Below are 14069 nucleotides of genomic sequence, written 5' to 3'. Positions count from 1 at the left end.
TGAACAACTGTAACCAATCTGCAAACTTTAGTTACATGTAAGGACCTGCTGTCAAGCACACAAAATAAAAACACAAGGGGAGTTAAACATATGATATAAACAAAATCTATTATTACTCTGGGATTTTTTTAGAGCGTAAAAATTCATGTTGTTGTTAAATGCAAAGTTGTGTCCGACCCATCGCGACCCCATGGACAATGTTCCTCCAGCCTTCCTGTCTTCTACCATCTTCTGGAGTCCATTTAAGCTCACGCCTACTGCTTCAGTGACTCTATCCAGCCACCATATTCTCTAACCTCTCCTTCTTCTATTGCCCTCAATCTTTCCCAGCATTAAGCTCTTCTCCAGTGAGTCCTTCCTTCTCATTAGGTGGTCATACTTCTTTTATTTCAAACATCTTGAACATGTATCAATATATTTAATGCAGTTTAAGTTGGCAGAAAATGGGCAACAGTAAAGTATATCTCTGGATTAGAAATCTCAGCTTGCATATAATAGTATGAAGTGGCTTGGGGAAAATTATGTATTAGTTGTACTTGTGAGACTCAAATGTGCCAACATTAATTGGTAATGTTCTTGTTGTCATTAGGGAAGAATAAGGCAGGTAAGTTTACACCTTCTCTGTATTAATAAAAGATAGTATGTGAGAGCCTTGATTGTCCAAAGCAATGATAGATAACAAAGATTAGTATCTATGGATTCACTGATGATGATCATGATATAAAAATTGTGTGTTGGGATTTTAGAATAAATAGCAGAGTACAGATGAACAAATGAAAGCCAAAAAAAAAAAAAAATAGGAATGTTGTATGTTTATTTTTAAAAGAGAATAAAGATATAAAAAATCTAAATGAATAGCTTTTTCCAATTATAGGAATACTATATTATCACTATACTATCACACTGCTCTTGGAAGTGGTGTTGATGCAGGGAAGGTGTAGATTTAATTAAGAATTAAATGGTAAAACGGATGTCAGAAAGTATTCATTAGTAGAATCTAGGTTGTGTTGAATACATATAAAATACATAATTTGGTAATAGTTGCATGTTGTGCTGAAAAGAATGGTCATAATAAAAGAACCAGTATATAACTTTTATGAAAGATTGTTCGTTATTTTGAATGTTCATATTCACAATGCTTGATGGAATTATGAAATGACAAGTGCTATGAATTTGAAAAAAAATGCATATAATAAGGCTACTAAAATGAGGTCAAAACAATGGCCGAAGTGTATCGAGATAGAAGTACAATTAGAAAAATACAGTCAAAAAGAGCAAGGAACATTTAAGAATAAAGGAAGCAGACAAATGTAGTAATTTTTGTGGAAATTTAAAAAAATGTGTTGGAACTTTCTAGCAGAGCAAGTGGAATTCTAAGTCTGCAATGATTTTGGATGAAGCCGACACACGGGAATACTGACAATACTTGTATTAATATAAAAATCTGTGGGAGAATGATACTAATAAGTAAAAGAATGGAACTGAAAACAGATATAAATATCATTGTTCACAAAAAATGAAATCATAAATAAAAATAGGAAGGCTGAAGGAATAGTTAGTATAATTGAAGAAATATTAAAATATGGATGTGAACTGATTATGCCGACAGCTATGTGATCTATTTAGTATATGAATGAAAAATAAATGGATGCAAAATAATGTTTCCACTGTTTCCCCATTCAAGAGAAAAGCTAACGAGTAATTACAGAAACTATAGAGAAAGTAGTTGATTAAGTGTCCCTACAAAGTTTTTTGGGAAGAATTCTGATTGAAAAGATATGAGAAGTAATAATAAGCAAAATTTAAGAAATGTGATATTTTATACCAGGAGACATAAAGTATCACCACACGCAATTTCAGCATACAACTCAGTAGTACAAAAATGTTTATTATACAATTTGGAAGTCCATGATAAAGTGAATAGGCTGATGTTACTAAATGTTCTCCTTGAGTGTGGAGTTGAAAAATGCAGTAAGAACTGTGCATTATTAAAAATATTTGTTCATGGTGCATGGTTCACAATGAGCAAAACAAAGATGTGAGAAAAATAAAAATGGATATTAAATGAATGTGAATACAAAAGGGAAGACCAGAATGAACAATGCGATTACCTGCAATTTAGGCTAGTCTCGTTTCTTCTTTTTTCTAGATGAAAATATTGAAACAATCAATTCTGTTTCTAAGTTGCTATTCCATTTTCCTGAGGAAATCATATTTGCTTCAAGTGCAAACCACCAATTACTGTTATTGAATAATTTATAAACTATGCTCCAAATAAGAAACAGAACCGTATCATGTCATCTCTAACATATGAAACAGGAAGCACTAGGGCAGGGATAGGCAAAGCTGGCTGAGGAATTCTGGGAGTTGAAGTCCACAAGTCATAAAAGAGCCAAGGTTGCCTACCCTGGCACTAGGGGCAAAGAATCAGATGGTGTTCTAGACGACAAAACTACATTACGATATACATTTCATTAAAAATTATCCAAATGGAAGGCTCCTTATGTTACCAATTAAACAAACTGGGCAACTCTTCCATCTTTTCTTCCTTAATGTTCAGAATAATTGATAACAAAAAACCTGTCAGGGCAAGCAACTAGAATCACTCATGAATAACAAAGTCAGTAATTTTATTATCTATCACCTATGCTACAATAATCTCATCAGACTGTTTGTTTTCCCCTGAACCAACCTGCTTCTTGGGGGAGGTCAAGCTTTTGCCACTTGCAGTTGGGCAAGGACTCCAAGCCACGCACTCACTTGACCCCTCCTTCCAGCCCGTCTGGCACTTTTCCAGTAAGACCAATTTGAAAATATGGTTTCTAAAATGTACCAATATTATCATGTATTTAATTGATACAGAATGTATATGATTATTATCTTGTTGTACTGATATGATAAACTTTCACCTGCAAAGTTTTATCAGCTCCACATGTAGCTATTCTTTGATGGTCCTGGGAAAAACAAGCATGGTAAACGGCATCTGTATGTGGATGCATAACCAAACGGTACATATTCTTCACTGATGTTTTATTGCTAGATTATATAAAAATAAGAAAGATATTATTTTACTATCTTTTTAAAGATTAGATATACATTAATATTTTCAATTTTTCAAACCATAACAAGCCATGCAAAACATGTATACACATATTTCTGTTCTATAAAATAATAATTGATTTTCAAGGACTCAAGGGTTGTTTTAAAATTGTTACTATTTTTTAACTGACTTGAACTTTTCACATTATCAGCAATCATTTCTCTATATAATTTTAATTCCATGTAAAATTATACACACATATCTCAATAGAGAAAAAAATGAATAGAACAGTAAAATAATGTACAATTGGTTACCATGTATAACAATCTATTTGTAGTCTGAGAAATCTATCTTCCTTCCTGTCTATTATAGAAATACTATGCATACAATCCCCTTTATGGATTACTGCCTTGTCGTGGCGAAGGGGCTTGTGTAACTCAATGAAGCTATAAGCTATGCCGTGCAGGGCCACCCAAGACGGACAGGTCATAGCAGAGAGTTCTGACAAAATGTGATCCACTGGAGAAGGAAATGGCAAACCACTCCAGTATCTTTGCCATGAAAACCCCATGGACAGTACTAAAAGGCAAAAAAATATGACGCTGGAAGATGAGCCCCTCAGGTCGGAAGGTGTCCAATATGCTACTGGGGAAGAGCAGAGGGCTAGTACTAGTAGTGCCAGAAAGAATGAAGCGACTGGGCCAAAGCCGAAAGGACGCTCAGCTGTGGATATATCTGGTGGTGAAAGGAAAGTCCGATGCTGTAAAGATTTTTTCTCCATAGGAACCTGGAATGTAAGATCCATGAATCAAGGCAAGCTAGACGTAGTCAAAAAAGAGATGACAAGACTGAACATCGACATCTTAGGAATCAGCGAACTAAAATGGATAGGAATGGGTGAATTTAACTCAGATGACCATCAGGTATACTACTGTGGGCAAGAATCCCTCAGAAGAAATGGAGTAGCCTTCATAGTCAATAAAAGAATAGGAAAAGCAATACTGGGATACAATCCCCAAAATGATAGAATGATCTCAATTCGAATCCAAGGCAAACCATTCAATATCACAATAATCCAAATCTATGCCCCAACCACTGGTGCTGAAGAGGATGAAATTGACCGGTTCTGTGAAGCCCTACAGCACCTTATAGAATTAACACCAAAAAATGATGTCCTTATCATCATGGGGGATTGGAATGCTAAGGTAGGAAGCCAAAAGATAACCGGAATAACAGGCAAGTTTGGCCTTGGAGTACAAAATGAAGCAGGGCACAGGCTGATAGAATTTTGTCAAGAGAATACGATGGTCATAAGAAACACTCTTTTTCAACAACCCAAGAGACGGCTCTACACATGGACATCACCAGATGGTCAACACAGAAATCAGATCGATTATGTGCTCTGCAGCCAAAGATGGAGAAGCGCTATACAGTCAGTAAAAACAAGACCAGGAGCTGACTGTGGCTCAGATCATGAGCTTCTCGTTGCAAAATTTAGGCTTACATTGAAAAAAGTAGGGAAAAGCACTAGGCCACTCAGGTATGAACTAAATCATATTCCTAATTTTATTTATTTATTTATGAGACTTATATACCGCTTTAAGTGCAAGCACTCTCTAAGCGGTGTACACCAGTAAGCAATGTATATATATATTTACATTGCCCCCAACAATCTGGGTCCTCATTTTACCTACCTTGAAAGGATGGAAGGCTGAGTCAACCTTGAGCCGGTGAGATTTGAACCGCTGACCTGTTGAACACAGTCAGCTAAAGTGGCCTGCAGTACTGCACTCTAACTGCTGCGCCACCTCGGCTCATATTATATATATTATTATATATATTATTATATATACTAATGAATATACAGTAGAGGTGACAAATAGATTTAAGGAATTAGATCTGACAGACAGAGTGCCTGAAGAACTATGAATGGAAGTTCGCAACATTGTACAAGAGGTAGCAACTAAAACCATCCTAAAGAAAAAGAAATGCAAGAAAGCAAAATGGCTGTCTTAGGAAGCTTTGCAAATGGCTGAGGAAAGAAGGGAAGCGAAAGGCAAAGGAGAAAGAGAAAGATACATCCAATTGAATGCAGAATTCCAGAGAATAGCTAGAAGAGATAAGAATGCCTTCTTAAATGAACAGTGCAAAGAAATAGAAGAAAACAACAGAATAGGGAGGACCAGAGATCTCTTCAAGAAAATTGGAGATATGAAGGGAACGTTTCATGCAAAGATGGGCATGATAAAGGACCAAAATGGCAGAGACCTAACAGAGGCAGAAGAGATTAAGAAGAGATGGCAAAACTACACAGAAGAACTATACAAGAATGAGCTTAACATCCCAGATAACCACAATGAGATGGTCATTGACCTCGAACCAGACATCCTAGAATGTGAAGTGAAATGGGCCTTAGAAAATCTGAGCAACAACAAAGCTAGTGGAGGTGACAGTATTCCAGCTGAGCTATTCAAAATCTTAAAAGACGATGCAGTAAAAGTGCTACACTCAATTTGCCAGCAAATTTGGAAAACTCAACAGTGGCCACAGGATTGGAAAAGGTCAGTTTACATTCCAATTCCAAAGAAAGGCAATGCCAAAGAATGTTCAAACTATCACACCATTGCACTCATTTCACATGCTAGTAAAGTTATGCTTAAAATCCTACAAGCTAGACTCCAGCAGTATGTGGATGAGAACTACCAGAAGTACAGGCAGGATTTCGAAGAGGCAGAGGAACTAGAGATCAAATTGCCAACATACGCTGGATCATGGAGAAAGCTAGGGAGTTCCAGAAAAACATCTACTTCTGCTTCATTGACTATGCAAAAGCCTTTGATTGTGTGGATCACAACAAATTGTGGCAAGTTCTTAAAGAGATGGGAGTACCAGACCATCTCATTTGTCTCTTGAGAAACCTATATGCGGGTCAAGAAGCAACAGTGAGAACCAAACACGGAACCACTGATTGGTTCAAAATTGGAAAAGGAGTCCGGCAAGGCTGTATACTGTCGCCCTGCCTATTTAACTTATATGCAGAGCACATCATGAGAAAGGCAGGGCTAGATGAATCAAAAGTTGGAATTAAGATTGCTGGGAGAAATATCAACAACCTAAGATATGCAGATGATACCATGCTAATGGCAGAAAGTGAAGAGGAACTAAAGAGCCTCTTGATGCGGGTGAAGAAGGAGAGTGCAAAAGTTGGCTTGAAACTCAACATTAAGAAAACCAAAATCATGGCATCCGGCCCTCTCAATTCCTGCAAATAGATGGGGAAGAAATGGAGGTAGTGACAGATTTTATTTTTCTGGGCTCAAAGATCACCTCAGATGGGGACTGCAGCCAAGAAATTAAAAGACGCTTGCTCCTGGGGAGAAAGCTATGGCAAATCTAAACAGCATTCTAAAAAGCAGAGACATCACCCTGCCAACAAAAGTGCGTATAGTCCAGGCCATGGTTTTCCCAGTTGCAATGTATGGCTGTGAAAGTTGGACCATAAGAAAGGCTGAGCACAAAAGAATTGAGGCCTTTGAACTATGGTGCTGGAGAAGACTCCTGCGAGTCCCTTGGACTGCAAGGCGTTCAAACCGGCAGTCCTAGAAGAGATCAACCCCGACTGCTCTTTAGAAGGCCAGATCCTGAAGTTGAAACTCAAGTACTTTGGCCACCTAATGAGAAGGAAGGACTCAATGGAGAAGGGCCTAATGCTGGGAAAGATTGAGGGCAATAGAAGAAGGGGACGACAGAGAATGAGATGGCTGGATGGAGTCACTGAAGCAGTAGGTGTGAACTTAAATGGGACTCCAGAAGATGGTAGAGGACAGGAAGACCTGGAGGAACATTATCCATGGGATCGCGATGGGTCGGACACGACTTCGCAATTAACAACAACAACAAATGCATACAATAAATGTATCGCAATGAATTTTGGACTTTAGTTTGGAAGAAACCTCCAGAGGAACAAATTGCTGTATACTATGGAATCACAGACACAAAGGAATCAATTTTGCCCAGTGTTTCTCAATCTTGGCAACTTTAATCTGTGTAAACTTCATTCCCAGAACTGCAACTGCAAGAGCAATGCTGGCTGAGGAATTCTGGGAGTTGAAGTTCACACAGCTTAAACTCACCAAGGTTTTAGCAATTGAGTCCTACTCTCCCTTAATGCAGGAATCCATCCCACCATTTCTTTAGGGAACAGGTTCCACTTTCAAATTATCCTTTTCGAACATGAATTGGAATCTAATTTCCTCTAATTTAATTCCATTATTCTATGTCTCATTTGGCTAAATCCAAGATCTAGATTTGAATCTAAATCTGAAGAACTGCTTAAAATATTCTCTCTATTTAATCCTAGACAATATTCAAATGAGTCAGTATTCAGTCAATATAAACCATCTATGCTAACAACAAGCATTTCTATTTTTCCTTAATCAGAAATTCAGTGTCCTATATTAAAAAGTTGGTACTGAAATATCTGAGAAACAAAATAGTTTTAGCAGCCAGTTTCTATAAAGCCTGAATATAATATTTTGTATTAAAATACAGGATATAACTTTTAAATGCATGCCTACAAAGTTTGCTATTGACTTGGGATCAAATATTTCAATATATGTTTAACAGAGTTCAAAAGTGACATGAAAAAAAGATATATGTTTACATCCATTCCACATAAAGCGATCCTTTACTAAGTTCTTGCTGAGCTTGCAGTTTTGCTTGTCGATACACTTCTGAATTTTCTGGCTGACACAGTCCCAGCTGTACAATGTCTAGAAATGGAAGATGTCCAAGGAGATGCCCATTCAAGGACAGAAATTCCTGGAAGTTTTCACGTGCATTAGGATCCTGTGAATAAGAAATATTGTTGCATTAAAATTTAGCAAGGAAAATTGAATTAAATGGAATCTTTTAATGATTCCATCAATGCATTTACCCCTTCTTTCTTTTCCTCACATTGCTGTTTTTTCTAACTGTTGATTTATAATTACAAATGCACTAGAAAGAGAGACATTTTTATTTTCTTCACAAACAAAATCCAGACTCATCTATACTGTTTCTACACAAAGTACTATAATCATCATTTACATCCTCAGGAGTTCTGTGTTCGTGAATCAAATGATGTATAAATTCTATTCAATAAAACATAAAATAATTTTAACTAGGAAAGTTCCGTTGAACTTGACTGGTAACTTATCAGAGTTGAACAAACAATTATTACAATTGATTTTATATATCATATTATACCTTCTGATCCAGTATTTTACTGTATTCAACATATTCATGAATCAAATGAGCAGGCCCTACTAATTCTGTTTTTATTTTAATCCAATCTAATGAGAACATGAGAGCACATAGCTCCTGTAAGAAAAAATGTAGAGAAAAGATGTTATATTCAACAAAATTTTAAAATGTTATGCAACTTAATATTTTTAAGGAAAAGAATGAATGTATAATCCCAACATTCCTTCACGAAGTACAAGGAGGCTTAGAAATAGTACTAAACTTTATTGCATTATTCATTTATGCCCTATGACTAATTAGACTTTGCTATATTCTACATTTCATCAGATCTAACATATTAAAATCATTTGGCTAATGTGTGGTCTTAGAAGTTGAATTAATAACTTAGTAAATAAATAATATACAAGGTAGTCCTTGATTTACAACCACAATTGAGACTGTGAGGTTGTGAGTCACTGTGGTTGTCAAATAAGATGCCACATTACACTTTGCTCGACTTTGGCAATCCTGGCACTCACAGTTGTGGCTGTTAAACAATCATATGATTATTAAGTGGAGCATGAGTGTGCCTTAGAAGGTGGGAGACACCCTGGGAGGCCCAGGGAAAGCCATAAATGAGTTAGGGTTGTTGCTGCAGTCAGTGTAAAATAGCAGCTGTCCCAGCCTGGCCCTGCAATGTGGTACTCGCTGAGAGAAGCACTGCCCTAGGCCTGAAGTAGAGGCCTGTGGCCTTCAGCAATCTCAGAGAACTGCTACCACCTAGGCTTTGATTTTAGCTGTGGTGCCACTGAGGAATGCCGCCAACCCCCTCACCTACCTATCTTTCCTTGCCCTAGGTCACTCTGCATAGTATATCATTGCTTAGCACTCCTGAGGAGCAGTGGTAGCACTAGTGCTGACATTGAGGCCTGGGGTGATGACAGCCAGCTAAGACTGTCCAAGGGTCCAGGCCTTTATTTCACCATGTCACAAGTAACTCAGGGGAAGTTCGTCTTAACTTTGAACAGTTGCTAAGCAAAGTAGTCAAAGACTACCTGTACTATTTCAATTGTTATAGAACTTATTATATTCAAATGCATGAAATTAATGAACTATGCAAACATTATTTTGATTCTGGACTGACTCAAAGGACAAAATGTTTTATTTCAAATAATGCATATGAAAATTCATATAGAAATGCAGGTATAGAAAATATATTTTTGTTTCTTGCAGGTATAGAAATAAAAACATATTTCATTTAAGCCATAAAATGTTTTACAAAGTTTCACAAGAAAATTTATCCCCCTAGAAAGAAACTATTTTCTTATATACAAGGGTATAGAAATAAAAATCAGTGCAACTTACATCATGCATATTGGCACCTGCCATATGATAAGCCAGAAAATTATACCAATACATGCAGTCATCCTCTGATGAAATAGGTATATTATACTTATAATATTTCTTGAACTGATGAACTACTTTTTTATGTAGCTCCTACAAAAATCAAATGTCTATTAATACAGTAATGGCATTCAAACTCAAATAATCTCACTACTTTGCAACACTATATTGAATTAAAATCTCCCAAAGATACACTGTTATAAAAATAAACAAAGTTCAGTAATTTCTTTTGCCCTATTCACAAACTGAGAATGTTATGCTCTGGTGAAACTCTATTACTGCATGAAAGTAAAAACAAAACCAACTGATATCTAGTTCTTTTAACTCTAACTTGAATGCCTGTCTGCATGCAAATATACAATATTCGAAGCTTGTTGTGCTAAGCAGGCTAAATTCATTTATACAACCAAAAGGAAGATGGATCATTGAAAAAAATTAAATTAAGGCTGGCTTTACTAAGAAGTATTTTACCAGGCAGGATCAGAGAATCAAAGAATCAAAAGAAACTCTGGCCCCCACCAGGGAGGTTTGACATCTACTTTTCAATAAGTTATAGAGATCTTATGATGGCTTTACCTACTGAGCCACGTATCATCACTCTTCTGTACAGATTCAAAGTGGTACATTTTCAACCTCTTCTATCTTCCAACTTTCTTTACATATTATTATTTATTTCTTATATTTATATGTTGCCTTTTGTCCAGGAGCTTAAGGAAATCCCTTAACTCATGGGTGTCAAACTCGCAACATCACATGACGTGTTGCAATTGTACCGCAACTTTTTTTCCATTGTCGGCAATGGGGCGGGCACGGTTTTGCCATGACCCATCTGGCCCATGGGCTGGCAGTTTGACACCCTTGCCTTAAGTAGAAATTTAGCTCTAAATTTCACGTTTTTGTTAATTGAATGCTAACTGAATAATCTTAACCTACTTTACTCAAGGCCCATAGTTCTTTAAAAAGCTTATCAGAGTTAAAGTATTATCTGAGCACTTTTTGTATTGGACTGTTTTTCTCTCTTTTTGCTTGTATTCATCTGAAAAGATGAATTAATATCAAATTAAAAATAAATTCTTCTTTGAGCTATTGATTATATTTGTTTGTTCGTGTGTGTCTCTTTCTCTCTCTGGGTATATTCTACTATACATAATGACAGCACTATGAAAGTGGTTTGTTCTTTCAGGGTGCCAAGTCTAGCTATACAGTAGTTGTGGTGCCTGATGATACCCCATTTAAATGTTGACCAGGTTTGTCCCTTCTTAATTTTTTGAAATCTGTTAGAAACAGCTAGATGCTGCCACTAATGTATAAAATAGGAAGTGCAATTGCAAGACAAGGAATTCTAATATTATATTATGAATGAATTTTGTATATTGATTATTTTTATACTTGCTTCCTAAATAAACCATTATTCCAAATTAAAACATACTTGAAGCTCACTGCGATTCTTCTCCATAAGAAAATCAAGTTGGAGAGCATGCAAATAATAACAGAATGATTTTCCATTTTGATCACAAAATAGGAGAGATTTGTTGACAAATTCTTGCAATATGTCTTCAACTTCTTCAGTCTCCATATCCCAAAGAATACAGAATACCTAACAAGCAAACAAACAAAAATAGGTGAATGCAATGAATAATCACTTTTCCCTTCATTAGGTAAAAATAATCTGAAAAATTCAATAGAACATAATGAAATCTCATTTGCAAGTACTGAAAAGAAAGATTGTTAGTATGGAAACCAATATACAAACAAATCCCAAGTAAGACTATTTTCAGTGTTTTAAAATTGTTCACTATATATTTATTTTGTTAAATATTGATTGAAAATAAGCATTTTAAAGAATATTTCTCTACTATTGAGAGAATGGTGACTGTCCTTTTAAAATAAAAAAAAACCAGAATCTCAAATTTAAGTTTGCAACTCTGATTTCACAAATGAAATGAAGTGAAACATTGAGCTGCTAATTATTCACAATTTTCCTTAAATATTTAAATAATATACAGGGAAGCAAGAATAATATTTGTGGTATGATTATCAATATTTCAAATTCAAACCTATAATCCTAAAAATTTTATATTAAAGTTTTAAAATATTTAATAAGATATCTAGATATTTATACAGCAAGCATAATAAAGTTAAATATTGTTGCAACCTTATTGATTCTTAATACATTCTGAAGTATGTACCAATAAGTACAGTAGAAATTATATTGAATTCAGGGGAAGAATGAATATAAACTAATCTTGCATATCAACAATTTTCCAGATAGAAAATATTATTCTGTAACCACACCATTCAGTTAGATATACTAATAATAAACCCTATTTTAAAAAAATATTTTATCTGTGTCATCTTAATTGCTAACTAGTCCTGCACAACTAGCTCTGTGAAATGTCTATAGAGATTCTCAGTCCCACCTAGTCCTTCTTTTATCTAAACTGGTCATCCCCAAATCCTGCAACCGTTCTTCATATGTTTTAGTTTCCAGACCTTTAATCATCTTAGTTGCTTTCTTTGCACTTTTTCCAAAGTCTCAACATCTTTTTTGTAATGTGGTGACCAAAACTGGATGAAATATTCCAGTTGTGGCCTTATTAAGGCTTTATAAAGCAGTACTAATACTTCACGTGATTTTGATTCTATGCCTGTTTATACAACCAAGGATTGTATTAGCTTTTTTGGCTGCTTCCACACACTACTGACTCATGTTTAAGTGATCGTCCACTAGGACTCCAAGGTCCCTCTCACAGTTACTATTTTTGAGCCAGGTTTCGCCTAATCTGAACTTGTACCTTTGGTTTTTCCTGCCCAGGTGTAAAACCTTGCTTTTCTCCATATTAAATATCATTTTGTTGGATAGCGCCCATTGTTCAAGTCTGTCAAGATCTTTTTGGATTCTGAAGTTGTCTTCTGGGGTGCTGGCTATTCCTGTTAGCTTGGTGTCATCTGCAAATTTGATGAGATCCCCTTCTATTCCCTCTACCTCATTTATGAAGGTATTGAAGAGTACTGGGCCTAAGACACAACCTTGTGGTACCCCACTGCTTACTTCCCTCCATGTAGATGTAGTACTATTAAGGACTGCTTGTTGAATACAGTTTGTCAGCCAGTTACAAATCCATCTGTTGGTGTCTATCTCACATTTTTCTAGCTTACCAAGAAGTAGGTTGTGGTCTACTTTGTCAAATGCCTTGCTGAAGTCTAAATATACAATGTCCACAGCATTTCGCTGATTTACTAATTTAGTCACTTTGTCAAAGAATGAAATAAGATTGGTTTGGCATGATCTGTTTTTAACAAACCGGTGCTGGCTACTAGTTATAACTTTATTTGTTTCTAGATGTTCATAGATGTTTTTTTATTATTTTTTCCAGTATCTTCCCAGGTAATGATGTCAGGCTGATTGGTCTGTAGTTTCCTGAGTCTGCTTTTTTATATACTTTATTTTAAAATACTGTTTTAAAATATATTTTACCTTTGAAGGCACTTTAACATCTTTTTGAAGGACAGAAAGATCTCTGTAATAAACTTTAAAATTTTCTGGCAACATATCAACACTTATAGACATTGCTTCATCAAGTGCTTCATAATCATAAGATGACGATTTCCGTATTCTTTTAAACTGTTTATTTTGAAGTTGTCTAAGGTAGTATTCCCAGCGATTGGGAAAGTCTCGCAATAATGCTCCTATTAATGATACCACGAGAGGAGAACCTAAAATAGAAGAATAAGTAAAAGTAAAACTGAACAAAAAGAAATCAAATTGCTTTTTGAAGGCCTTATTGGGGAAAAATATTAAGAAAACAAAAAAGTTAAAAATTCCCTAACTCTTTCCCATCATATGAAATGACTCTTTTCATCTTTGTATTCAAAAGTACACTTCAGAACAATTGACTGAATTAGCAGAGATGGTGAAATCAACTGCTCTGGTACGAGACAATGGAGTAGACAGCTTTATAAGAGACTGGAAACGATTTGTGGACTTTCTACGTGTTAAATACAATAACAGATGATTAACAGAGAGATTTCAAGATTAGTGTAATGTTTGGGCTAACCTGTTGACTGTTTTTTAAAATATATGTATACACACACACACACACACACACACACACACACACACATATCAGAAGTTGGGTCAATTTGATTATCAGATAGAGACCCTCCTCACCTGGAATATTTGTTTATTTAATATAGTATTCTTGTTAAATAGGGATGGGAATGCTTATAATTACCGGTATATGTAAACCTGTTGTGTAAAGGGAAGGAAAATTTATCAGTTTTTTTTTTCAGCATCCAGCCATGATGGATGGATGGATATGTTTAATGTTACATTTATTTGATATTTGGGTCATTTTTTTCTTTCTTTTAAACAAGTTTTTTTCTTTTTTTGTCGTTGTTA

General features: G+C 35.5%; 1 protein-coding gene across 7 annotated transcripts in view; it reads right to left on the bottom strand.

Moving 5' to 3' along the window:
* The window catches only part of APAF1 (apoptotic peptidase activating factor 1), a 60910-nt gene that overhangs the window by 29889 nt on the left and 16952 nt on the right, over nucleotides 1–14069 (bottom strand). For all 7 annotated transcript variants that reach the window (XM_039354047.1, XM_039354044.1, XM_039354042.1 and 4 more), the window contains 6 exons: nucleotides 13146–13384; nucleotides 11097–11264; nucleotides 9629–9760; nucleotides 8288–8401; nucleotides 7704–7888; nucleotides 2910–3036 (listed from right to left, as the gene is read on the bottom strand). In XM_039354047.1, the coding sequence (XP_039209981.1) occupies nucleotides 2910–3036; nucleotides 7704–7888; nucleotides 8288–8401; nucleotides 9629–9760; nucleotides 11097–11264; nucleotides 13146–13384 (965 nt within the window). The remainder of the gene's footprint in view (nucleotides 1–2909; nucleotides 3037–7703; nucleotides 7889–8287; nucleotides 8402–9628; nucleotides 9761–11096; nucleotides 11265–13145; nucleotides 13385–14069) is intronic.

Source organism: Crotalus tigris, unplaced genomic scaffold (assembly GCF_016545835.1).
Source record: "Crotalus tigris isolate CLP2741 ecotype Arizona unplaced genomic scaffold, ASM1654583v1 scf7180000018548.2558034, whole genome shotgun sequence".
In the NCBI taxonomy this organism is placed as follows: domain Eukaryota; kingdom Metazoa; phylum Chordata; class Lepidosauria; order Squamata; family Viperidae; genus Crotalus; species Crotalus tigris.
Note: the sequence above shows the minus strand (reverse complement) of the source record. Positions and strands in the feature narration are given on the sequence as shown.